Below are 27,637 nucleotides of genomic sequence, written 5' to 3'. Positions count from 1 at the left end.
CGGATCCCCAGGTGTCTCTGGCCTGCGCGCTGGTCTGGCCTTGTAAGCTGGTCTCTCCTCAAATCTACGTGCGATCCTGCTCTAAAAGATGCAGCCTTCTCCTCTCTCCTCCGCCTGCATGTGTCTGCCTCTCCCTCTCCCTGTCTCCCCCTCCCTGCCCCACCCCTCCTTTCTCCTGGCCCACTTCCTGAATTTCAGACCCAAGGTGGCTCCATTCAGTCTATCCAAGGTGTTCCCAAGGGACAAACCCCGCCAAGACTGCTTTCACCTGGGACAAAGCTTACAATCCTTCCCATATATATATATATCTTTTTCTTTCTTTTTTAAGTTTTTCTTTTCTTTTTTGTTTTGTTTTTGAGACAGGGTTTCTCTGTGTAGCTTTGGCTGTCCTGGAACTCACAATGATCCGCCTGCCTCTGCCTCCAAAATGCTGGGACTAAAGGCCTGTGACTCCACGCCCGGGAGACCAATCATATTTTGACATAAGGGTTTGAGCAAGGAAGTAAACGTGGGTGACTGGGCCTTTCCAGGTCACCTGGTTTCAGGAGCCTTAACCAAGTTCTTGCAGCCAAGTCCCCTCTTGGACTTTGGTCTGGAATTTTAGAATAAGAGAAAAAGGGGTAGGCAAATTAAGTCAAGACAGGCAACCCATTTACAACCTGTGTGCCTCTGTTTGGATAACGGACAGTGGCAGCTTCCCTCTTTACATCCTGTTCCGCTTAGCATGAAACACCTGAGGAAGCAGGGAAGGAGCTGGGTTCCAGGGACTGGGAATACGAAATCATTTTTGACCAGCAAGATAGAACTTGTTCCCCACATGGTGAGACCTGGCAAACTGCCTCCTAACAGGCTTTAATCCCAGCACTGGGGAAGCAGAGACAGGCAGATGCCTGAGTTCAAGGCCAGCCTGGGGTACAGAGCAAGTTCCAGGAAAGTCAGAGCTGAGAGATGCTACATGTTGAGGGACTGCTTTCAATACCTACTATCACTCAAGACGTTTCTTTGTGGCGATTGTACGGGCCTTTCTAGACTTGGAGATGGCACACAGTGATGGCACACGGGATGTTCATTACATTTAACCTGGGTGTGGTGTGCGGGCACACTTACAAAGGGAGGCAAGAGATAAGGAGGTCAAGGTCATCCTTAGCTACAAGGTGAATTCGATGCCAACAAAGACTCAGAGCTGTCCCGAGGACCAGAACCAGCAGGAGGCGCTGTAGTATAGTAAAGAGAATGACGGCCCGGAACTCCAGTAAGTCACGAGGAGACCTACTAACACGTGGCCTCCGGCATGTAGGATAAAATAAGTTATCTTCAACTCAGCAGGGGATTGGGCCAGGTGAGAGTGGTATGGGAGAACAGGGAGACAGAAGGACCCAGAGGGCCTAGGAGCCACACAAGGAGACCACTAAGGCTGGCACGATCTGGACCCAGGGGGTCCTGCGCAAACTGCTGTACCAACCAAGGACAATGCATGCAGCAAACCTAGAACCCCTATTCAGATCTAGCCAGTGGACAGCACATTCTCCACCACTGTGTGGAGAGCAGGGACTGATCGGACACGATCTCTGGTGCCCTCTTTTTGATCACCCGCCCTTGGTGGGGAGGCCTGATGGCACTCAGAGGAAGGGGAAACAGGCTACCAGGATGAGACCTGATAGGCTGACTATGGTGGGGGAGGAGGTCCCTTCTGTCACAGGTCCAGGGAAGGGGAATAAGCTGGAATAGGGAGAGAGAGGGGGAACAGGAAGAGACAAATGAGGGGATAACAATCGGGATATAATCTGAATAATAATAATAATAATAATAATAATAATAATAATAATAATAATAATAATAACAACAACAATAATAACAATAATAATAATAAAAAAATAAAGTTATTAGATGAGTCGGGAGCGGTGGCGCAGGCCTTGAATCCCAGCACTCCCAGAGGCAGAGACAGGTGGATCTTTGTGAGTTCGAAGCCTGCATGGTTCAAGACAGACAAACTTTGCCTTAAAAAAAAAACAACAACAAAAAAGCAAACAAGCAAACAAAAGAAAAACAACAAGAGAAAAAGATACAACTGAGCAGGGCTGACCCTAACTCCCCATACAACCTGTGTCCATTCCATCCTGGTTCAGGCCGACGCGCGGGCTCCGCTTCCTCCTCCGCCTCCCTGGCCAGGTTTGACCACAGGTGAGCCAGTTGGAGCGGGCCCGCCTTCGCTTCTCCGCACGGTGCGGACCGCGCGTTGCTTATCTGAGGAGAAGCCTTTCCCCCCCTTGGCGAGGGGCGCGGAGCCATGTACATCAAGCAGGTAGGGGCCGGCGACCTCCGCACTGGGGGCGCGGTGGGGGCGGGTTGTGGCGGCGCGACCCACGGGTGGGTCAGAGCTGTCGGGGGCGGGGAGGAGCGGGTCCCCGGCTGCAGCCCGAGCCTCCCGTCGGGGCGGAGGGCAGGGCGCCGCGGGCTGCGGGCGGAGGCCGGGTGCTGCTGCAGGGAGGGAAGGCGGCCTCGGGCCCCGGGCTGGGCTGGAGGGTCTCACCACCTGGCCGCTGCTGGCTTTCCCCGAGAAGGGCGGACCCTTCTTGCGCCCTCCTTGCAGAACTCGTTGTGCCCGCTCCCTCAGCTGTTTTCTGTCAAAATGATCTTCCCTCCCTCGAGTCCACTGCTGGGATGAGCCCATATATATAGACTTAGCGAAGCTTTCCTATTGCCACCTGTCAGGCCCTATGCATCCCATTTAAATTTTTATTTTAACATTGACTCGTTTGGGCAGGCCAGTGGGTCTCTCTGGCCTTGGAGTCAGGTGTTGGAGGATATTTGATCCCACCATGAGCCCCGAGATTGTGAACTGTAAAAACCCGTTTGTTGTTTGGTGTGGCTCAGTCCTGACACATGCCTTTAATCCTGGGGCTTTTTGTGTACTGTAAACTAGTCTTTGTTGGTTGGGTCTGCCCTAGCCCTTCCTTTAAATCAATCCAAGGTCAAGACACGGGGCAAGCAGCAACCACATGGAGGCTCACAACCATCTGTAATGTGATCTGATGCACTCTTCTGGCCTGCAGGTATGCATGCAGGCAGAGCACTCTATACATAATAATAAATACATTACAGAAAAACCAAAAAACACTGACTGCTCTTCCAGATGTTTTGAGTTTAACTACCTGTAATGGAATCTGATGCCCTCTTCTGGTGTGTATGAAAACAGGTCTCATGTACATAAATAGTTCTTTAAAAAATAGGAGGCGGGACAGATGTGGGGGTGCACACTTTTAATCCCAGCACTCCTGAGGCACAGGCAGGCGAATTGCTGTGAGTTGTGGGCCAGCCTTGTCCACAAAGTGAGTCCAGGACAGCAGGGCTACACAGAGAAACCTTGTCTCAAAAAAACAAAAAACAAACAAACAAACAAACAAACCAAAAAAACAAAAAGAAAATAAGAGAGGTGGAGCAAGAAACCAGTTGACAGAGAGCAGACAAGAGGGACTTTGAGTTGAAGGCTATTTGGATTATGGAGGAGTCTCAGCAGATTTCTAACTTGGACTCCCCAAAGTGAAATTTCCTCAAGCTGAGCGGAATGTTTTTTGTTTTGCATTGAATGAGAAACAAGAAATGTTAAAAAAAAAATAAAATAAAAGGCTGGGCGGTGGTGATGCACGCTTTTGATTCTAGCACTTGGGAGACAGAGGCAGGCAGATCGCTGTGAGTTCGAGGCCAGCGTGGTGTACAAACAGTCTATGACAGCCCAGGCTACACAGAGAAACCCTTTCTTGAAACAAAAACAACAACAACAACAAAAAAAAACCCCAAACAAACAAAAAGAAATGAGCCGGGCGTGGTGGGGCACACCTTTAACCCCAGCACTCAGGAGGCAGAGGAAGGCGGATCGCTGTGAGTTCGAGGCCAGCCTGGTCTACAAAGTGAGTCTAGGACAGCCAAGGCTACACAGAGAAACCCTGTCTTGAAAAACAAAACAAAACAAAAACAAAACAAAACAAAAAAGAAATGTAAAGAATGTTGCCGTAGCTGTGCCTTCTGTGTCTCAAGGGTGTCTCTTCGTCATTAGGTGATTATCCAGGGTTTCCTAAGTTACCGAGATCAAACAATTGTAGATCCTTTCAGTTCAAAACATAATGTCATCGGTAAGTGCTCTTGGTTTAATATGTCAGGTTTAGAATCCATAGATAGGTGTGTTCTGTGTATCTATAGGCCTGAGGAGACAGGAATTGTCTCTGAATGTTTTGTTTTTGTTTTTGTTTTTTGAGACAGGGTTTCTCTGTGTAGCCTTGGCTGTCCTGGACTCACTTTGTAGACCAGACTGGCCTCAAACTCACAGCGATCCCCCTGCCTCTGACTCCCAAGTGCTTGGATTAAAGGTGTGCACCACCATGCCCGGCCTGTCTCTGAATGTGAAGTATTCCTCTACAAAAGTTCTTCTTTCTCTTATCTGCACCAGTGAGTTGCTTATTTTATAAAAATAAAATGTTAGCCAGACATGGTAGCGCATGCCCTTAATCCCAGCACTCGGGAGGCAGAAGTGGGTGGATCGATGTGACTTCAAGGCCAGCCTGGTCTGCAAATCGAGTCCAGGCCAGCCAGGCTACACAGAGAAACCTTGTCTCAAAAAAACCAACCAAAGAAACAAAAATCCAAAAAACCAAAATCCAAAAACCAAAACCATCTTCCTCTCTCAACTGTCAGTCTTCGCTCTGCCCCCTCTCCAGGAAGTCCTGCCTTCTACTTCCTGTCCTTTGCACAGCTGATTGGCTAAACAATGCTTTATTGACAGTTGTTACATCCGCTCAAGACATTCCTCCAATTCCCCTTTTTTGTCTAATTAAAAAAACCCTTTTACCTATACATTTATATCATTACACCAATATACAATATACACACACAAGAACCACAAAACAATTGTTATATATTTATGTTATACTCATATTTTGCTGTCTTCAACCCCATCAGAGACTTGAGAAGGAATAAAATTAATTAGCTGAGTAAATAGGAACTATAGGTTAGCAGCTTCCAAAATGCCTGAACATGTTGGAGCATCATCTTCAGCCTTCTGGCCCAATTTATCTGACAGGAATATTTGTGAAGCACAGATTATTGAGGACTTGCCTACCCTGTCTTGGCAGAGTTGGCCATCAACTCCACCTGCATCCAAGCTTGCCCATTTCAGGCAGAATTCTGTCTGTGGCAGAAAACAAGGACATTTTTACCCAGTGGCTGGTTTGCCACATCTGAAGCATCTCCATAAGGAGGTTCCTCGCTGCTCATTACCTTCTTTGAGGCAGGCTGAGTGTTGCCAGGAGTCAACCTGTCTCATTTTCAAAGAATCCTCAAAACAATAAAAGTTTCTTTAAATGCCATATTCTGTAGGTTTCTGAAGACCTTATCTAAATATTTTACCTTATCTATCTATTGAACCTAGGCTGTATATTCTTGTGATAAAATTGAATAGTATAATGAATTAAAAATAAACTTATTTTACATGAATATTCTATACCAATGAATTAAAAATAGCCTTGTGAGTAACAATTAAGGTCTTAAGTTGAAGAGTAGATTCAATAGCCTCAGAACGGAGAACAGGAAGTGTGTTACCATGGGGTAGAGGTTTTGCATATGTTCATACAGGAAAGGAAAAATTGTGGATTGCATCAAAAATTATAAATAGATATGGCAGAGGAAGACCCCCTGAAAATCATACATACAACCTTAATCCTAACACCTGTGTCTAGGGTTGCTCATACGTACTTTAGCATGAGAATGCTTGGGAGTTTAAAATACATGGACGTTTAAAACACATATACATTTAAGGAAGTTAATAATAGGCCAGGCTAGGAAGTTAGTCCAGGACAACCAAGGCTACATAGAGAAACCTTGTCTCAAAAACCAAACAAAGAAAGAAAGTGTTTCTTCCATTTAGGAAGTCCTTTTTAATCACTGACTTTTGTTCCTTCTTTGTTTTGAGTTTGTAGCTCAGTAATCAAAACTGACCCAGCACAGGATGCTCTTTAGGCTTCTCAGCTCAGCATGGAAAGAGCTAATCTGTGGTGGCGCTGTTAAAGCCCAGTGCCACGATCAGGTGCTTTCCTCTGTATTTTTCCACTGTGTTATTTTTTGAGATAGGGCGCTCGCTCAGTTTGGAGCTCATCAGTTGTATTCAATTAGGCTGCTGACCAGTGACCTCCTAGGTACCTTTGTCTGCCTCTGTTTCCTGCCCCCAAATACTAGGGTTCCAGACATGGCTGTTGTGCCCAGCTTAAATGTGGGTGCTGTGGTTAAAAACTCAGGTCCTAGGCCAGGCGGTGGTGGCGCACGCCTTTAATCCCAGCACTTGGGTGGCAGAGGCAGGTGGATTGCTGTGAGTTCAAGGCCAGCCTGGTCTACAAAGTGAGTCCAGGACAGTCAAAGCTACACAGAGACACCCTGTCTTGAAAAACCAAAAACCAAATAAAACAAAAACAAACAAACAAACAAACAAACAAAACTCAGATCTTTCTAGCTTTGCTGACACTTTACCATTTCCAGGAAATAATGTAGTGATTTGGTACAGTGAAGGATACCGGAGCTGGGTAGATAAGATTGTAAATTATCTGGACTTGGTATGGAGTTGCGTCATAGACTGTCCTGAATGTGACACTAAACATCATCCTCCTACCTTAGTGTCCCAGATGCTGAGATTACAGGTGTAGCGCACCATGCCTGTCTGTGCTAGATTATAAAATGAGTGGAGGAATTTTATTTCCTACACAGCTTTTTGTAAAGTGCCCTCCAATTTTAAATGTTTTGAGAAAGTGCTGCTCTCAGTAGCAATTAAAAGCTCAGTTCCATGTCCGCCCATTACATCTGTGGGGTTTGGGTCTGGCCACAGGTTTAATCTGCTCTCAGTTTTGAAGTGTCACTGCTGCGGTGTTTCCTTGGGAAGTGCTGTCCCAGCCACCTTGCTTGTGAGGTCCTCAGGTGATGCAGAACATCTTTTAGGACTGCTGAAAGCCCTGCTTCCACTCAGGATAACAGTCCTTCGAACATTTTTTGCCTGTTTGTACTAGTTACAGATGTTTGAGATATGCCATCAGGACACCAGAACAGCAGTCCCTAACTGCTGAGCCATCTTTCCAGTTTGAACATTTTTAATTTAATATGACAGAATATTTTAGTAACAGTTGTGGGTTTGGAAAAACAGTTTTAAGTGGAATTAGGATGTTTAATGAGCCATACAGTTTCCTTCTTTCCGGGATAAGTCACGACAGTTTCAGAAGACTTTTTTTGCTGGCCAGGGGAGGAAGTCCAGTGCTAGAACCCTTGCCTCAAATGTGCAAAGTCCTGGGTTCAGTTCCTAGCACCACAAAAAAAGCAACATTCTGTTATGGAAGCAGCATTCACATTGAGGTCTTTGGGGCTTTTTGTTTGCCTTTAAATGGCTTTGCCATTCATATCCCATAAAATTTACCCATGTATGCCTATGTGCACTTCAGCATGTTTAGTATGTGCAAACATTGTACAGTCAATTTCTATAATTTTAAAATCATGGATGTGGAGACTGGAGAGATGGCTCTGTGGTTAAGAGCACTGCCTCCTCTTCCAAAAGACCTGGCTTCAATTCCTAGGACCTATATGGCAGTTCACAACTATCTTTAACTCTAAGATCTGACACCCCCACTCAATGCACATAATTAAAAACTTAATTAAAAAAATAAAACTTATGAGATGGGCATGGTAGCGCACACCTTTAATCTCAGCACTTTGGAGGCAGAGGCAGGCAGATCTCTGTGAGTTCAAGACCAGCCTGCTCTACAAAGCGAGTCCAGGAGAGGCAAGGCTAACACAGAAAAACTCTGTCTCCAAAAAACAAAAAGAAAAAACCCAAAACAAAAAAAATCTAGGGGTGTGAACAGCCTGTATCCTCAGCCTCTGGCAACCACAAATTGGCTTTTAGTTTTATGCTATAGATTGTTTCACTCATTGTATGTGGCTCATAAAAAATACGCAGCCCTTGTGGCTGGTGGCTGTCACTTAACATGTGCTGTCAAGGTTCATCCAAGATATGATGGTCCTATTGTGGACCTTCCTGCCATGTGGATATGCACTGAAGTTTGCTTACCCGTCAGGCTCTCACTTTGGCTTCTGTAAATGCTGCTGCTGTGGTTGTCCATGGACAGGTGTCTGTGTGAGCTCCTGCTGCTCCTGACTAAGCCTAGGAACATGGTTGTTGGCTCATAGGGTAACTAATTCAATATGTTGAGGAGCTGTCAGGCTTTCCCGAAGGAGTTAACCATGATTTCTCCATTTTACAGACACTTGTTTCTTTTTCTTTTCTTTCTTTCTTTCTTTTTTTTTTTTTCTTTTTTCTTTTTTTTGTTTTTTTCGAGACAGGGTTTCTCTGTGTAGCCTTGGCCATCCTGGACTCACTTTGTAGACTAGGCTGGCCTCGAACTCACAGCGATCCACCTGCCTCTGCCTCCCAAGTGCTGGGATTAAAGGCGTGCGCCACCACGCCCGGCTCTTTTTCTTTTTAAAATAATCATTCTTATGGATGTGAAACATCGTCTCAGTAAAGGTTTTAATTTGCATTTTTTTTCTTATGATCAATGATGTTAAGCGGCTTTTCTGAGCTTGTTGTTTGTATATCTTCTCTGTTGATAATTTTGTTCATCTCTTTTGTCTATTTTTAAATTGCATTATTTCAGTTCTTGAAGAATTTCTTCTAAATTTCTTTTTTGTTTGTTTGTTTGTTTGAGACAGGGTTTCTCTGTGTAGCCTTGGCTGTCCTGGACTTGCTTTGTAGACCAGGCTGGCCTCAAACTCACAGCGATCCACCTGCCTCTGCCTCCCGAGTGCTGGGATTAAAAGTGTGCGCCACCACTGCCCGGCCTAAATTTCATTACTTGGGCGTCTGTGACATGTTCTCACCATGGCACATGTGGGGATGGAGTTGGTTCTCTCCTTCATCATGTGGGTGGCAGGGATGGAACTCCAGTGCCTTCACCACTGAACCGTCTTGACAACCTATTCTTGTCAATTTTGTTTGTTTGTTTGTTTGTCTGTTTGTTTTGAGACAGGGTATCTCTGTGTAATAGCCCTGGCTGTCCTGTATCTCTCTTTGTAGACCAGACTGGCCTCGAACTCACAGATCACAGAGATCCACCTGCCTCTGCCTCTTCGGTGCTGGGGTTAATGGCATGTGCTACCACAGCCAGCTCTCTTGTGAAATTTTAAGATTTTTTTTTTTAATGTTTTAAAATTTGGTTTACTTTATTCTCTCTGTCTCTCCTCTTTTTCCACCTCCCCCCTTTCCCCCTCCCTGTCTCACTCTGTGTGTGTATGTGTGTGTGCGTGTGTGTGTGTGTGTGTGTGTGTGTGTGTGTGTGTGTGTGTGCGCGTGCGTGCGTAACTTGCTACAGTCACTTCTTTCCACAATTATAGGACCTGGGGATTATGCTGAGGTCATCAGGATTGTCAGCAAGCACCTTTACCTGCTGAGCCATCTCACCATCCATTTTTGTTGTTTCTTTGTTTTCCAAGACAGGGTTTCTCTGTGTACCCTTGGCTGTCCTGGGCTGGTTTTGTTGGCCTCCAACTCAGAGATCCACTGGCCTCTGCCTTCCCAAGGCTGGGATTACAGGCATTTGAAGAGTACTTTCCAGATACTGAATGTCCTTCCACTTGGGGTTATCTGATGGTTTTCTAGAGTGACTAGTAATTCTGCACACACCTGAAGCGCCACCATATAAGCAGTGGATTTTTTTTTTTTTGAAACAGGGCTCTCTCAGTACCTTGGTAAACCAGGCTGTCCTTGAATTCACAGAGATCTGACTGCCTCTGCCTCCCTAGTGCTGGGATTAAAGATATGTGCCACCATGCCCAGCTTTAAATCTGTAGATCTTCAGTGTTTAATCATTGCTCACACTCTATGGTTTTGCTGTAAATGACTTGCTATAACAGTTTGCTCCGGGCTGAATGCCTCCAGTCTGCTAATATTTAAATGCGGGAAATCATAGATACATTTGTAACTGTGTGTTGTGTGTGCTCACAAATGCACATGCAGCAGTCAGACAACTCTGGAGTCGGTTCTGTCCTCACACCTATAGTGGCTTCCAGGAACCGCGCTTAGGCTGTCTCAGGCTTGCCGAGCACACACTTTATCTTGCTGAGCCGTCTTGCCAACCCCAGAGTCTGAAACTCCACGAGTGGCCTGTTGATGCCCCAGAAATTTAGGGTTTGTGGTATGTTTTGAAGAATTGTATCTGATACCAGGGATTAACCTGGATTTTGTGCACGAGCCCAAGATCCCCAGCGCAGGATGTCATTCTCGGTTATGTAACCATGATTAAAATTTAGCTCTAGCACAAACTAGTCTCAAGTTCTTGAGTTCAAGTGATTGCTCTGCCTGGGCTTAGTACTCAGACCATAGGTGTGTACCGCTGTGCTGGGCTTAATGGGTTCAGGAAACCTGTGACGTTCATGATGATCACCTCTGGAAATCAGCAAATAAAGCTCTTCTTGGTGCTGTGTTATCCCTTTTAAATAACTGAGAGGCTGGGCAGTGGAGGTGGGCTACTTTAATCCCAGCACTCCAGAGGCAGAGGCAGGCGAATCTCTGAGTTCGAGGCCAGCCTGGTCTACAGAGTGAGTTCCAGGACAGCCAGGGCTACACTGAGAAACTGTGTCTTGAAAAACAAACAAACCTGTCAGATTAGGTGGTACACATGTTTTAGGAAATGACACAATTTACAAAAATGATTTTTGAAAAGTATAAATTCAGCAATGGGAAAAGGCAAAAGCTAACCCGAATGATCCTTTTAAAATTAGCATCGGCAAAGGTATGTTTTCAAATACTTGTTTTTTGTTTTTGTTTTTTTTGTTTTTTTGTTTTTTTAAAGATTTAATGTTTAATACATATGCAGTTCTCTACCTGCAGGCCAGAAGAGGGCATCAGATCTCACTATAGATGGTTGTGAGCCATCATGTGGTTGCAGGGAATTGAACTCAGGACCTTTGGAAGAGCAACCAGTGCTCTTAACCTCCAAGCCATCTCTCCAGCCTTCAAATACTTGTTTAAGGCATTTTCTCCTTCAAGTCTAGAAAGATGAACACCTCTCCATCCAGCCCACAGGAGCTTGGTGTTTGGGGAGAGACTTCACTTCAGCCAGAAGTCCTTAGCAGACCACAGCAGGAGCTGCTGCCTTCACTGAGGAGCTGCTGGCACTGCCCATCTTCTTGAGGTTTTGTTTCATTTTCTCTTTAAATGCTGTGTTGTTGGGTAGCACTGCTCTCTGTGTGTGAAGGTGGCACCCTGGCACCCTGGCACCCTGTGCCTTTAGTTTCCCCTGGGAAAAGTTGCGCCAACAACATCTGCTTTAGAAGTGGCCTTGCCTGGAAATGTGTAGGGCCTTGGTCACTTTCAGTCATGACAGAGCGGGCTCACATTTCTAGAAGAAACTCTGGAGCTGAGGTTTTGAAAAGCACATCCTCTTAAGTCCGGCTTTAGTGTTCACACATTAAGCTAAGAATAGCAGGTCCGGGCTGGAGAGATGGCTCAGTGGTTAAGAGCACACTGCCTGCTCTTACAAAGGACCTGGGTTCAATTCTCAGCACCCACATGGCAGCTCACCACTGTCTGTAACTCTAAGATCTGACACCCTCACACCAATGCACATAAATTAAAATTTTAAATAAAATGTTTAAAAAAAAAAAAGAATAGCAGGTCCTGGCAGTTAGTGTTTCTAGTTCCGGAGATGCACGTATTTGCTTTAGCTCAATACTTCAATTGTGGCGACGACCCTGTTGTACAGAAGGAGTGTGAATCCCAGATCAGGTAAGTGACCCAAAAGAACCCACCAGCATACTTGGAAATTGAGATAACCAGAGCCAAGCATGGGTTCTCCGAATGAACCAAAACCCAGAGTTTTTATACATATTTATATGGTATTGATGAACATTGCACATGGCCCTGATGTTATGCAAAGATGAGTTTTAAGGGCATAGATGACAGCCACCTTCAGTTTGCCCTTAGGGTCAAACTCTTCCCCATGTCTCAAGGGCCTAGGTTACTCCTGGTTGCCTGGCTTCTGCATGGAAGCCACCAGTGTTCTCTATAAATCTGCCACCGTGTGGCCGTCAGTCTTGTCTTCCTAGAGACAGAGTGTCCCCTGGGTGTAAGAGGCCTTGTGGCAGCCAGTAGCTACCCAGGATATGAGGCAGCATGGAGATTAGGTTTGCAAAGGGAATGTGGATATTTTTACTCGTCAGCTTGGCACATTGTGGTATGAGCCTTTTCCAGAGACGGTAAGATTTAAACATTATCTATACTGGGTTCTGTTTAATTGAATATCTGTAAGTTGATTATCAGGCATGTCTGAAAAAGCAGTGAGACCAAGACATCTGCCTGAACTTCTTCAGCCATTAAAAACCATGGCTCAGCTGTTAAGAGCACTTGCTGGTTGGGTTCCCAGAATCCGCATCAGGTGGTTCACAACTAACCGCCTGTGACTCAGTGCTAAGATGTCAGACACATGGTGCGTGTGAGACAGACAAGCAGGTACAGACAGACACACCGAGTAATAATGAATACATAAAACAAAAAAATATTAAAATAATACTGATGACAATGATGAAGAAAATAATAATAGAAGAAAAGAGCCCCAGAGACTGAAAGATCAAAGGCACGGGACGAATGAGCCTGAGGGACATGCGTTTAGAGCCACATTATTTGGGACTAGGGTGATGGAGCCTCTTCATGTCTAAATGCAAAGGTCAGAGGCACTGAAGTCAGAGACTTGCTGGGAGCAGTCTCCAGACACAGGCTGTCTACCATGCCTTCTCACACTCTTCAGCTTGGTGCTTGGTGTTCCTTTTCTCTCAACCCTCTAAATCTCAAATTATCTTCTCCATAGCCACTAGAGGGCGCCCTTAATACATGCCAGCTCCTGTGGTATTTTTGGGTCTAATTTTTCCCCCCCTCCAAACTGGTTCCCTGTTAAGAGTTGCAGAAGCTGTGAGGTCAAGGTGTGGCATAGCTGAGACCTCCAGGGCCCTGCTTTATGAGCTAAGTGTTAATTGCTTGCAGCTTACTCATAAAGGGAACACTTTTGGGCAAAGGTGCCTGGTGCTCACAACAGGTTGTGTCACTGTTCCCAAAGCCAACTTGAAGCCTGGGTGCTGTGAAGGTGGCAGCCCTTCCCTGCAGCCGCCCTGCTTGTTCTCTGCAGAGCAGAAGTCAGCTTGTTTGTTCTTCTGCCTGCGCCTGCTGAGTCCTCATGTGAGCTCAGTCTCCCGGTTCTCCTGGTCTCTGTCTGTGTCCAGGCATTCCTAAGTCAAAACCCTTCCTTACGTTTCAACTTACAGGTTCTAAGTTCCCTATCCTCAGAGCACGGTAGGAAACCTTGCTTTATTACAGAAAGCCCGCAGCTTTTGGGGAAGGCACTTAGCTTCGGGTTGTTCCAAAGCCTGGACTGGATACTGCTTTGGAGTAACGGGCTCTCTCTGGTGGGCGTGGTGGTGCACACCTCTAATCCCAGCACTGAGGAGGCTGAGGTAGGTGGATCAATATCTCCCCAAGTTAGAGGCCAGCAAAGGCTATACAGTAAAACCCAATCTTTTCTTTTCTTTTTTTAGTTTTTCGAGACAGGGTTTCTCTGTGTATCCTTGACTGTCCTGACTTGCTTTGTAGACCAGGCTGGCCTCGAACTCACAGCAATCCGCCTGCCTCTGCCTCCCAAGTTCTGGGAGTAAAGGCGTGCGCCACCACCATCCAGCCAAACCTAATCTTTTAAAAAAATACTTTATTTAATTTAATATATTCCCATTATTTTTTAAACTCCTTTCTACATAGTTGCATGCCAAAAAATACTAAACGGTTCCATGGTTTGCTGAAATACATGTAGGAAAACAGATATTTGACATAATAGCTTGTTTAAGTTTTTATTTTTTATTTTTGGTGTACATGCATCCTCTGAGTTCATGTGCACAAGAAAAGCTGTGAGCCACCATGTGGGGATGAACTCAGGACCTCTGGAAGGGCAGTCAAGTGTTCGTAACCACTCTAGGCCATTTAAAGTTTTCTTAAAGAAACATTAATTTAAAGAGTTCCAAGGAACTAAAAAAAAAATCCAGCAATGATTATTTCTTTTTAAAAATTTGTTTATTTAATTAATTTATTCACATTACATCTAAATTGTTATTCCATCCCTTGTATCCTCCCATTCCTCCCTCTCTCCCGCTTTCACTCTATTTCCTTCCCTATGCCTGTGACTGGATTATTTCTGAAATGTATAACATTTAAGTAATTATAAAAAGGTTAAAAACTAAAATGATACATTTTTGTTTTTCCTCCTTACTAAAAATCCAGACATGGTGTCAAGAAAGTTCAAAAAAGTTTCAGCAGCTGCCGTGTTAGTCACCCTCAAATTGGCTGTCCCTTCTCATGGGGACAGGGCCTTGCACTGGGGACAGCAGCTGGTCTTCCGTGGGTTTCTTGGGGTCCTCCAGGTCGGTCCTGAATGGCCCCCATTCAGTTTCTGTTCCAACTCATCTGCCATCAGGTTCATACTGCTGAACACCAGAGGACTGATGAACTGCGCCCTGATCACTCTCCAGATAGACAGATACTGTGGGCAGGTTCCTAAGGGGTTGTTGGGGATGCAGGTCGTTGAGATGGCTTTGGTAAATTTGACATTGGGGAACTTCCTGGCTAGTCCACTCAAGTGCTGGTTTATCAAGGAACAGAGGACAATCCCTCTTGGAGGGTGAGGCAGGTGGATTGCTGTGAGTTTGAGGCCAGCCTGGTCTACAAAGCAAGTCCAGGACAGCCAAGGGTACACAGAGAAACCCTGTCTTTAAAAAACAAAAACAAAAACAAAAAAAAAGGAGGGCGGGAGGGCTGGAGAGGTGGCTCAGAGGTTAAGAACACTGTCTGCTCTTCCAAAGGTCCCAAGTTCAATTCTCAGCAACCACATGGTGGCTCACAACCATCTGTAATGAGATCTGGTGCCTTCTTGAGGCAGGCAGGTGCACACGCAGGCAGGACAGTGTATAAATAATAAATAAAATTAAAAACAACAACAATTAAAAAAAACCTTGTTTGTACAGGTGTAAGACCACCCTCAAGCCCTTGCCAGCTCTACTAACTTCTTGAACACAATCCTTTCCTGAGATCTCTTGGACTTCTCCAAGTCTGTTCTTCAGCTGGGCTGCCCTTGCTGCGGGTACACCTCAATGGCTGTACACCTCGATGGCTGTACACCTCGATGGCTGTACACCTCAATGGCCGTACACCTCGATGGCCGTACACCTCAATGGTCGGTACACCTCGATGGCTGTACACCTCAATGGCCGTACACCTCGATGGCCGTACACCTCGATGGCCGTACACCTCGATGGCCGTACACCTCAATGGCTGTACACCTCAGTGGCCGTACACCTCGATGGCCGTACACCTCAATGGCCATACACCTCGATGGCTGCACACCTCGATGGCTGCTACACCTCAATGGCTGTACACCTCAATGGCCGTACACCTCGATGGCCGTACACCTCAATGGCTGCTACACCTCGATGGCTGCTACACCTCAATGGCCGTACACCTCGATGGCTGCTACAACTCGATGGCCGTACACCTCGATGGCTGTACACCTTGATGGCACATGTGTCCTTCTTGCTGAACACATCCTGTTTCTCCTCCAGCTGTTCCAGCACCATGTCTTCCCGTGTTTCCACCACGGCCTGCTGGAGGAGTTGCTGCTCCTGCTTTTCCTCTTCCGCCTTTTCCAGTTCCTTTGAGAGCAGGATGCTCTTTTTGTGTAAGATGTCGCTCCGCTCGGTGTCTGCATTGCAGTCCTGCATCTTGCCTGCAGTCACTCAGACCAGCCCTCCACCGGTCCCTCGATCCTCTCCACACAGGTCTAAAATCCAACCTTAAAACAAAACAAACAAACAAACAAACAAACAAATCACTGAAGTAAATAAAGGGCTTGGGGCTAGAGATATGCCTCGGTGGTTAAGAGCACTTGTTGCTTTTTTTGAGACAGGGCCTCACAATATATCTTTGGCTGGCCTGGACCAATATAGACTAAGCTGGCCTTGAACTCACAGAGATCCTCATGTCTTTATTTCTCAAGTGCTGAGACAAAAGCTGTGCCACTGCACTCCCTCCCTCTTTTTTTTTTTTTCTTCTTCCCTTGTTGCTTTGGCAGAGCACCTGGGATCCATTCTCAGCACGCACGCAGCAGCTCACAAACACTTGAAATTCTAGCTCTAGAGTCTGACACCCTCTTCTGGTCTCAGGAGGTGTGCACGGATGGCCATGCAGGCAAAACACATGTACACATGATTTTTCAGGAAGGAGTAAGGCTCCCCCCCCACAGTAAGCAGACGGGAGAGGCATATGTGGATGCTGTGTTGACACACTCCTGTCTGAGTGTCCCTGCTGCAGTCGCCGTGACCTCAGCCATGCCCTGTAGTGCTGACTGCTCTGAGCACAGCCTTGGCTGGGAAGTTAGGGTCCCATGGAGGAGTGTGGCGGAATCTTAATCCAGCAACATGGCTACTCTGGCAAGGGATCACATCCAATATCTAGGTCTGTGTGATCCTGCTGTAAAACAGACGAGCCCTTAGTTACATCTTTAATCCTGAACAATGATATCTAATTGAGAGGCAGACAAAGTGAGGAATCAGAAAGATTTGACAGAATGAGTCAGAGATGGGATATGCCCAACTCTCAGAAGAACAGACAGGAAGGAGAGACTGCTTAAGAACAACACGCTCACACACACACAGACACACACAGACACACACACACACACACACACACACACACACAGAGAGAGAGGGGGTGGGGAGAGAGTTTGGTGCAGATGAATTGGTGCAGTTCAGTTCAGGAGTTCAGAGGCATTTTTTCCAAGCAGAGCAACTCAGTGAGAAGCTAAGTAAGAGAAGCCAGTTTGAATCAGTCAGCTTGGAAAGGAGTTTTGGGCCAGAACAACTGAGTTGAACCAGCCAGCCAGAGTTCAGAAAGAGCTAGAGTTTATTCAGCAGTAAGTCTCGGAGGCTGAAACATTCTAGGCCTAGGTTAGGAGACGGAGGCCAGAAGCTGAAGACTTACAGAAGATTAGCTTGTACAGAGGCTGGAAGCTTCCAGGTCTAGGCCTGGGGATAGGTGGAACCGACTGAGAAATGCTCTGGGCTCAGCGCAAGCCGTGTATTCGTAAAGGTTGGGAACGGCTCTCATCTCATCCACTCATCAGAGGAAATAAAATCACTAACGCGTGTGTCCAAGGGGCTGTTTCAGTGGCTTTGCCCTCTGTCTTGTGGACACCCTGACGCCTGCACTTGGGTGAGAGGAGGCGATGTCTGGTTTGAATTTACTTCTTGTCCCCTTGGCTGAAGCATCAGGATTCCAGTCTTCCAAGTCTGGTGCTGTACTGTGTCTCGGTGGATATGAGCTAGCCTGAGCTAGCCCGTGCGAACGATGTAATTACCTACAAGGTTCAGGTGAGCTGCTTCATCTCATGAAAGGGAGGTACTTTAGGTGAGAGATGGGAGCCCTAGCTGAGCTGCGGAACAGCAGCCACATTCTTCAGCGTGAAGTAACTTGCCATATGTGCCAGAAAATGATGGCACTGAGAGAAGAACCCTGTCTTCACTTGAAAATGAAGCCCACACCAACGTTTACCAATGGCTTTGGTCTTGCTGCTGGCCTCTCCTCTCCCTGGGATGCCACACCACAAAGAAGGCTTTCTTTTAAAAGCTCCTGGGGAGTGAAGGCCCTTCACAGGGTGCCTCGGCAGGAGTCCTTCTTTGCCCTTCTCTCTGGGGGACCCAGTGCTCTGTCCAGCAGGCAGGTTGAGAGGGTCTTTGGCTTCTCCTATCTGCCTTGGTCCCTGTCTTCTCTTCCAACTTAAAGGAGTAACGCTGTGCCTCTGAGAGCCGGGCTTTCTTGGAGGAGCTTGGACTGAGTCCTTGCCTGACTCACAGCTCTGAGGAACATGACTGGGGCTCTACCCACCCCTCCTGTTTCCTCCTCATCCCTCAGATCCAGCATACCTCGCCTCGTAGTGGGCATGAGGGCACATGTCTGGGAGGCTGAGGTGCGAAGACCAGAGTTCAAGGTCACCTTCAGCTATCAAGCAAGCTCAAAACAGAAACTTGACGTTTGAGGTAGAGGGCAACATGGAAGTCAAAGAACTGAGAACAGTCCCTGGTTGTCAAGGCAGGGACTGTCTTACAGCACCGTTGTCCATTTTCTGAGACTTCTAATCTCTTAGGACAGACAGGGTGAGAGGAAAGATGGGGGCAGAGCTCTGGTCTGTTGTTTGTCCTTGGAGTGGACTGTTCTGAGACCTTGTAATTTCTATGTTGGATGATGTTTGACTGTTTCTTGGTTTGGATATTTTAGTCCCCTTAGTGTTTGGGGATGAATGGTAGCCATCACTTACTATGCACTATGTGACCTGTGGGGGACACCCCAGAGAGAGCTGCTCTACCATTGTCCAGAGAGTAACTGAGCCTCCTAGAGATTATTGCTCCCTGCCAAGCCATGAACAGCCCTCCTAGGAGTTCCTGCCACTTCCAAATTCCACCAGATGCGGTGGGTGCCTCTGTTAGTGTGGATGGGTTGGCTCAAGTAACAGTCTGCCTTCTCCCACAAATTCTTGTTGCTCTCATCCCCAGAGCATGGTCAGTGTGTGAGGGATGGGCAGCTGGTGGCCGAGGAAGGCTCCAGAACCTCGGCTAGACACGTAGGAGGGCAGGACGCACATCCTGTCTCCTTAGGGAGCCTGAGCTGCGGGTCTCTGCTTTGGATGTGGACTGCCCCAACAGACTTAAGTCCTGTTCACTGGTCTCAAGCTGTGCCCTGAAGGGATGGGGCCTGGAAATAGGGTGACATCACGGGGGGTGGGGTGGGGGGTGGACAGCAAGTCTTTCTATTCCTGCTTCCTGGTCATTAAAATGTGAGCAGCTGCCCTGCCTCACGCTCCGGCTATGACAGCCACTCCACCCTGCCTCCCTCAGTGAATGACTGAAACCCCTCTGAAACTGAGCCAAAACAAACATTTCCTCCTGAAATTTGTCTCTTTCAAGTATTTTGGTCACAGGGATGAAAAAGTAACTAATATAGGGGCTGGAGAGATGGCTCAGCTGTTAGCACTGGCTGCTCTTGCAGAGGACCACGGGGCTGTTCCTAGCACCCACACATAGCAGCACCTGTGACTCCGGCTCCAGGGAGCTGACACCCACATTTACGAGCACATACACCCAAAGACATACACACACACACACTCATAAATAAAAATCTTATTTAAAAAAACAAAACAAAACTAATACAGAATGGTGTGTGTGTGTGTGTGTGTGTGTGTGTGTGTGTGTGTGTTAACTCTCTCTAAGGTCTAGGGATTCATAGGCAAGCCAGGATAGCCAGGGGAATCTGTTGTCCTTAGAGCAAGGTCAGGCCTACTAAAACCTTTGACTGTTACAGCAAATGTTGGCCTGTGACCTTGAAGAAATCTTTCTGATGTTTTTTTGGGGCTTTTGCTGAAGCTAATATGACACCACCACCTCACACACACCCCCAACACCCCCACACCCCACCCCTGTCAGTGTTTGTCTCTAGGCCTGCCAGTGTGACCCTTAAAGCCACAGTGGCCTTCCTCAGACTTCAGACTGCTGCCACAGTGGCCTTTATTCCTGGAGCGGGCGTCTCTGTGGGCTTCATCTGTTGTCTTCTTTGTTGGTGGGCGCACCTTCCTCAAGCCCTTGTCAGTAAGCAAGCCTTGAACCTGATCTTCAACCAATTAACCTCTCCCTCTACCTCCTCAGGACTGGGATCTCTTTTCTGAAACAATCTTGGATGAAGACCAAGTTTTCTTTTTTTATAGGTTATTTAGTTGTGTGTATGTGTCTGTGAGGGGAGTGCACGTGTGTGCTGGTGGGCTTGTCTGCATGCATGCAGACACCAGAAGACAGTGAGGGTCTCCTTTGTGGCTCCCTACTTAGCAGGCCTCTCCCTGCATCTGCGGGCATGGCTTCTCTGCTAGGCTGGGAGCCAGCACTTTCCTTTGTCTTCGCCCAGGCATTCTTGGGGATGTGCTGCTTGTTCAACGAGTTCTGGGATCTGAACTGGATCCCCATGATTGCAGAGCAAATGCTCTTAACCACTGAGCCATCGTCTGTCCGCCCTGAGATCAGGTTTTCTTCTCCGCCTCTCAGGGTTAGGAGAAGGTCCAGCAAAGTGGGTGGCTGACGCTTTGCCTTACTACTTGTCAGCAACCACACTTTTGCTGTTCTGTTGTGCCCCTTGAACACATGTACACAGCCCTCTACACTCACACACCTACCCACTAACCACAGCATCTTGCACATCATTACCCAGGACACAGATGCACGTCCCTGCCTCAAGCACAGGCTTTATCATCCATGGTAACTTCAACTTTTCTTCCTCTCAATTCTCACTCCTAAGAGCCTCCCCATCTTGGCTCTCCCTTCCTCCAAAGATGCAAAAATCTAGCTTTCTTCACCCTATAAGGTACCTTCTGGTGGGGGGGCGGGGGTGACAGTGTGTGTGTGTGTGTGTGTGTGTGTAAGCATTCACTTGGGGTGTGTGTGAGGTAGTAGGTGCCTGTGCATGTGTGCGTATACTGGATGGGAGACAGAGAATGACATGGGAAGTAGTTGGTGACCTCCGTAGCAGCAGGTGCAGAGCCCAGGCCTGGTACACATCCAAAGAGAGCCAACTGCAGGATTCCACACATCCCCACGCAGGACCCTCTTCAGCACCAGCAGCCTCAGACAGCAGGGATCCGCTCAGAGTCGGGCGGGGACCGATGTCAGCAGCTGGCCGGGCCTTTGACAGATTTGAGCTCTGGCTTCTACATTCCCAAGAAAGATGGGTCCCTGCCCTCACGTGGACTAGAAAGAGGAGGAGGCGATGCGGGCCCTGGGTCTGAAACTGGATCAGAGGCTGTGATGGTGACAGCTGTGGCAGGGCCTGAGGAGGGGGCTCGGGCTGGTGAAGAATGGCTGGGTTATTCGCATTTGTTTTCCTGGGGGCAAGCAGCTTTTGTGGAGCCTTGGGACCTCAACTTTAGCATCTACCACAGTTTCTGCTATCACCAGCACGGCTTGCCAGAGCAGTGGACACATTCCCCATGAATTGAAAAGAATGGGGTTTGAACCTCGGTTGTCACTTGGTCATGTGGTCTTGGGAAGTTTGCTAAATCTTTGTCCCCATTTTCTCTCTGGCAACATGGAGACTTTGCATGACACAGTCTTCGAAAGACAGTTCAAGAATCAAGAGTTGAGTTAGAACAAACTGCCTGGAATACAACAGTTGTTCTATAAGAATGACACTGTATTCTCCACGTGTGTGTGTGTGCATTGTCATTTTAGTTAGGTATATCATATTTGAAATCTAGGCACAGTTGGTTTTGTTTTTATATTTGTAGGCAGGCTCTCTCTCTGGGGCCCTGGCTGGCCTAAAATTCACACAGATCTGTTTCTGCCTCCTGAGTATGATTAAAGGCATGTGATGTTTGGGGGACAGGGAGTGTTTGTATTTTTGGTTTCTCTGTGTAGCCCTGGCTTTCCTGGAACTCATTCTGTAGATCAGGCTGGCCTTGAACTCACAGAGAGCCACCTGCCACCGCCTGGCTTTTTTTTTTTTTTTTTTAACAAATCCAGTTCGGGTTAGGCTCCAGGAGTTTAAGGACAGACTAGGAAACATGGAGAAACCCTTTTCTAAATAATAAATAAATATAACAAATAATTCATGCTTAGACGGCATATAAAATCCAGGAGTATATGAGCACACTCTAGAAAGAGCCCATCAGGCAGCTTTTCAAGGTAATTATCACATAATGTCTATTTTTGTGTAAGAAATGGCACCAAAACTCAGATAAGAACACCCGCCATCTTATCATCTCCATGATTTTGTGGGTCAGGAATCTGGGCAAGGCTCGGCTAAGTGGCTCTTTCCAGCATGTGGCAGCAGTAGTGGTCACTTAAGTGTGACTGAGTTGTCAGATGTCCAAAGTAACTTCACCTTCAGAGCCTGGCTAGCCTAGCACTGGCAGCCTGAGAGAGCAAGTGATTTCTCTGTCAGTGAGCTGGATTTACAGATGAGTACAGAGCTGCAAGAGAGCTCTAACAAATGGCTAAGATCTGGGCTCTTAGTGGCCTCGCTTGGGAAGTCCCAGGTTCTCACATCCACTCTGTGTAGCAACTTGCACGGCCCAGGCTACTTCTTGGGGTGGAGTAGGGGAGCCAGATCTCCATGGAGGAACAGCAGTATGGCTTTGCGGTCATCTTTGACCTAGCATAGTTATCCCGAGAAACAGTCATTTTGTTTGGTTTTTCTTGTCATATAGTCTAGGCTGGCCTTAAGTTTGAGACCTTCTTCCTGGATCCCAGAGTGCTGGGTTACAGCTGTGTGCCATGCCTGGCTTCAAAAGGTATCTTACAAGGTATTCCTGCTTGTAGAATTTCCTGAGTAGCATCTTTGGGGGAGCAGAAAGAGTCCTGGCCTGGCCATCGGGAAACCCGAGTTCCGGTACAGCCAAACATCATTTTGAGCAAGTATTTCTGTTAGAAATGCTTGGGACCCAAAAGGAGACAAGAAAAATGTTCCTGGGTTCTATGACTCAGACACCATCCTGTACCTATTCTTACTGTGGTGGCCTTGGGCCTGACACATCACTTCTTCACGCTAAAAACGGGGAGGTTGGATTTGCCCACAAGCCCGAGCCTGTGTCCAGCACCAGCTTCCTGGGTGGAGATAGGTCGCTAGGCAACACAGGGTAGCGAGAGTCATTCTTGGAGGTATGCTGCTGGGCAGCACTGGGAATACTGACAGAGACATTCCTGACCCCTCTTCTTTAGCAATGTCTTAGTTTGGGTTTTATTGCTGTGAAGAGACACCATGACCACGGCAACTCTTACGCAGGAAAACATTTAACTGAGGCTGGCTTACAGTTTCAGAGGTTTAGTCCGTTATCTTCATGCCAGGAAGCATGGTAGCCTCCCGGGAGACATGGTGCTGGAGAAGGAGCTTAGAAATCTATATCTAGATGCGAAGGCAGCAGGAAGAGACAGTAAGCCACACCAAACAAGACCTCAATCAGTGCCCATCCACACACTGCCTCAAACAAGGCCACACCTACTATACAAGGCACACCCACTCTACAAGCCACACCTACCCTATAAGGCCACACCTACTCTACAAGGCCACACCTACTCTAACAAGGCCAGACCTAATAGGCCAGGCATTCAAACACAAGAGTCTATTGGGGCCACTCCTATTCAAACCACCACAGTCACAGAAAAGCAGCCCCACAAAGCTTGCTTGGCGCATGGCTATCTATTCACAGCAAGACTCCTTTAAATTCTCAGCTTTCCCAGAGACCAGCCACAGGAATGGGCACACAGGAGGGAATTCCTGTTCCTTTCTCAGAAAAGGAAAGCCTCGCGTCTTCTGTAAACTCCAATGTGATGGGGACTTGGGAAACGGCACGCGGCTAAGCTGGCAGGTGAAACTGCAGGGCATTGATTCCACATTACTCTCCTTACCTAGCGAGTGCCCGGAGCAGGCAAGCAGTCCAGAGAGGGGCCTCCAAGAAGCCCAGCAGACCACCAAAACCCAAGCCTCTTCCTCCCTTTGGACCACCCGCGTGTCTGTCCTCTGGATGTTCGTGCTCCAGGCTGTGGGGGAGAGAGGGAGGCAGCCACGCTCTGGCCACCGGTGGAGAAGATGGGGGGAGGGTGAGCAGTGAGTGTTCTGGCCAGGAGCCAGGCCTGTGGGATTTACAATCATCCTGGGGCCTGTAAATACTTCAAGCGGCTTTTTTATTTTGAGGCCATGAGTAATTGAGCCAACTGGGCCCTGTCTCCCACAGCCTGGCTCTGCCTTCTCCCACTCACAAGCACACACTCACTTACACCTGTTACACACACACACACACACACACACACACACACACACACACATACACGCAAAGCACACGTACACACACAAACCCACCTATATACACATGGGCCTGGGGAAGTTTTCTAGGGAGGCCTTGTAAGCCTTATGACCCCCCCCCCCATTTGTGTGGGTTTGACAGTTAATTGTGGTTGTCTGCTTGTCTGGATCTGAAATTAACTAAAAGGTCGTGTGCTCCTCTCGGGAATTTTCTTGTGCCATTGTTTTTCGTAGGGAGACCCACTTAACTTTGGGCGGCTCTTTCCAGTGGCAACCAAGGTAAAGAAAAGGAAAGCAGCAGGCATTTTTGCCTGCTCACCTTCACGCTGGAAGCACATGCATCCACGTTGTTGCTCCCTCTGTTGCAGATAGTAGGACTGAGCTTCCGCCTTCCAGAGTGCCCTGAAGATCAGCTCTCTCCATGAACCCTCTGGGCCTGAACAGGATTGCAGAGGCACCGGCTTTATGGGCCAAGCAACATCCAGGTTCCCAGCACTTCCGGTGTGAGAGAGCCATTGTAGACCCATGCAGACCGCAGTGTGTGAGCAGCCAGAAGGTTAAATCACCCTATAAGAGATATTTATTCTATTGGCTCTGTTCTTCCAGAGGACCCTGACTAATAATATTGTAGGTAAAGGGACAGGGACAAAGCCCGGGGACAGCGAGTTACCGTCCCAAGAAAGAGCCACAGCTAATGAGTACCTGAGAGGAAAGTTAAACCCTTCTCTTCTTTCCACCAGCTTAGGTTCTCTGCTGGCAAAAGCAAATGCAAGTGGATCTCTGTGAGTTCAAGGCCAGCCTGGTCTACAGAGCCAGGCTACCCAGAGAAACCCCATCAAGAAAAAAAAAAAAAAAAAGACAAAAACCTGTGCTGGTATTAAGGCATAAGACTAAGCTCCATAATATACCAAAAGTTCTTACCCATAAGGAAAAGGCCTAAGGGCTGGCGAGACGGCTCAGCAGGCAGAGGCACTTGCAGACTAACCAGATGACCTGCGTTCTCTTCCTAGGACCCGTGCGTGTGGCGGAAGGGGAGAATTCCTGCAAGTTATCTTCTGACCTGCACTCTGACTCTTTGCTCACACACATAGACATGCACAAAAAATTAAAATATCTTTAAATCATTTTAAAGAGGCTAATGTCCAAGTTAAACAATGAACAAAGGCAGGGTCATGGTGACACACTCCTGCAATCTCAGCACTCAGAGAGGCAGAGGCAGGTAGATTTCTGTGAGTTCGGGGCGCCAGCCTGGTCTATAAAGAGAGTTCAAGATGGCCAAGGCTACACAGAGAAACCTTGTCTCGAAATTTAAAAAAAAAAAAAAAGGAAAAAAATGAGCAAAGGATAAAGACCGTATTCTTTAAAAAAAAAAATGGTACAAGTAAATCTTAACCAACAATAGGAGTTCAAATTCACTTATAAAATGAGTAACACAAGCTAAGCTGTCAGTCAGATTGGGAAAATACAGGCCACACAATTTTGGACTTAGAAAATGAACGACAAGTTTCGACAGGTGCTTTGCAAAAGCCAATGCACACTGCAAGTTTTCAGAGAATACAAACCAAAGTCAAGTGTTATCACTACCCACCTACCAGTGTAGTGGAATCAAAGACTCAAAATACATTGCTCCTTCCTCATCCATCACTTGACTTCCTGTGGTTTTGGCTACAATTAATTATGATCTGAAAATGCTAAATGGAAAATTTCAACAAACAATTCATAAGTTTAAAATTGCGTGCTATTCTGAGTAACATAAAGTCTACACTATCTTGCGCCATCTCCTCTCATATGCAGATCTTCTCTTTATGCAGTGTCTGTGGGGTACATGCACACTACCTGCCTTTGGGTTGCTTAGGAGCCATCCTGGTTATGAGAGGGGCTGTTGGATGTCACAATGCTCAGGTCACTCTTATTTTACTTAATACTAGCTCAGAAAAATAAGAATAATGATCTGAATTTGGAGACACTCAAGAGAAGCCTCGAAGTGCTTCCTTATGTTGAACGGTGAAAATTCTCAATAGAGAAAGAAAAGAAATGTCTACCGCGCCTGCTAGCATCTGTATGCTCCTTCTATCCAGGGAACTGTGAAGAAGGAGGAGAGTGTTTGTGCAAGCTCAGCGGTCACACCTCAGCCTGTGATTGCTGCCTCCACAGAGTGTGACAAGGATTTAATTAGAGCAGGAAAGCTCTTGACTTTGTGGCTGGAAGACAAGGACAGGAAAGCAGACCCAACGTGGTATCAGAAAGACTGACTGAGGCATCCAGCCTCCAGCCTCACAGGTCTTCTGAGTGCTCACAGAGGAAGCAGCCTTACCGTTACTCTAACACTAAATTGTACTTCTGTTGTCATATTAATTATTGTTCCTACTCCATGAACTAAACTTTATTGTATATATGTATGTCTGGGGGTTATGTATGTATAGGGCTCTACGCTCCTGAGGCCTCGGGTACCCTCTTGGTCCTCGATTTCATCCTCGTGCATAAGACGCTACTGTGGGTGGCAGCAGTCACTGGTGCATAAACTGACCGCAGAAGGTAGCGAGGGCAGTGGGACGGTCCCCGCCAAGCACCTCACGGAGTCTGGAGGCCTGATCATGTCCATCAGGTGTACGGGGTCACCTCTGCTGCTTTCAGGCAGGACTTCTTATTGGTAAGGCCAAAACATATTCCCATTAGAACACTTTATTACGGTCTTCAAAGGGAGCAGGCCCTTATCAGTGAGTTCTAAAATACAGAGAACACTGCCTCTAAGGACTCCAAGCAGCCAGGCAGGGTTCCTCTCCTTCTGTTGCGTGACCTGCTTTTGGTGAGGTGCAAGGCACCCTGGGCTCTGTGAACATGCCCAGCCCCTTTGGCTGCTAGCCGTGATGTTAGAATTGCTGTTTCCTTTGCTGAGACCCAGACATGAGGAGCCAGGCATGTGGGCCAAGGATGGGGCCTCTTCGCTGGCTGAACAGAGACCTCTGGCTGTGTGTCTTGCCAGGGGAAGGCTGGCCCTATGGCCACCTTTCTGCTCCTGCCTTTAAGGCCTTAGCAGAGAAAGGAAAAACACAGTCTCCAAGACCAGAGAGCCTTTCAGCTTTGTAGGACTGAGCTAAGTTCCTGTGCCTTCCCAGGGTTCAGCTTCTTCATACAGAAAACAAAGGCCACGGTGCCTGCCAGGCCATCATCGCTCAGCTGGCTGATGTTTGCTGAATGCTCGATAGGATTAAGTTGTCATTAAACTGTAGCACTAATAGGCTGAGGACTCTTTTTTTTTTTTTTTTTTTTTTTTTTTTTTTTTGGTTTTTTGAGACAGGGTTTCTCTGTGTAGCCTTGTCTGTCCTGGACTCTTTTTGTAGACCAGCTGGCCTCGAACTCTCAGCGATCTGCCTGCCTCTGCCTCCCGAGTGCTGGGATTAAAGACATGCGCCACCACGCCCGGCTAGGCTGAGGACTCTTATGAAAACTTGCTGTAGAGTCTCCTATTGTGTGCATCTGTTCAATTCTAACTGCAGATGTCTGAAGTGACTTTCCCCTTTCTTTTCCTTTCTTCCTCCTCTCGCTCACCATCACTTCCCTTTTCTTCATTCTTACGGTGCTAGGGACAGAACCCCTAGCCTTGCACCACTGAGCTTCACCGCCAGCCTGCAGTTTTGGTTTTGGAAGACATCTCCCTGGAGGTAGGATTACAAGGTAGCGGGGGTTCTCTTT

At 47.2% G+C, this 27,637-nt stretch overlaps 1 protein-coding gene across 1 annotated transcript; it reads right to left on the bottom strand.

Moving 5' to 3' along the window:
* Window positions 1–15,386: 15,386 nt before the first annotated feature.
* Window positions 15,387–16,379, bottom strand: LOC311590069 (phosducin-like protein 3). The gene has a single exon (XM_084768858.1). It carries the CDS (start codon window positions 15,832–15,834, stop codon window positions 15,472–15,474), a length of 363 nt encoding a protein of 120 aa, XP_084624984.1. The 5' UTR covers window positions 15,835–16,379; the 3' UTR covers window positions 15,387–15,471.
* Window positions 16,380–27,637: the final 11,258 nt, after the last annotated feature.

The sequence above is a fragment of the Acomys minous genome, assembly GCF_964271855.1.
Source record: "Acomys minous genome assembly, chromosome: 2".
Lineage (NCBI taxonomy): Eukaryota > Metazoa > Chordata > Mammalia > Rodentia > Muridae > Acomys > Acomys minous.
Note: the sequence above shows the minus strand (reverse complement) of the source record. Positions and strands in the feature narration are given on the sequence as shown.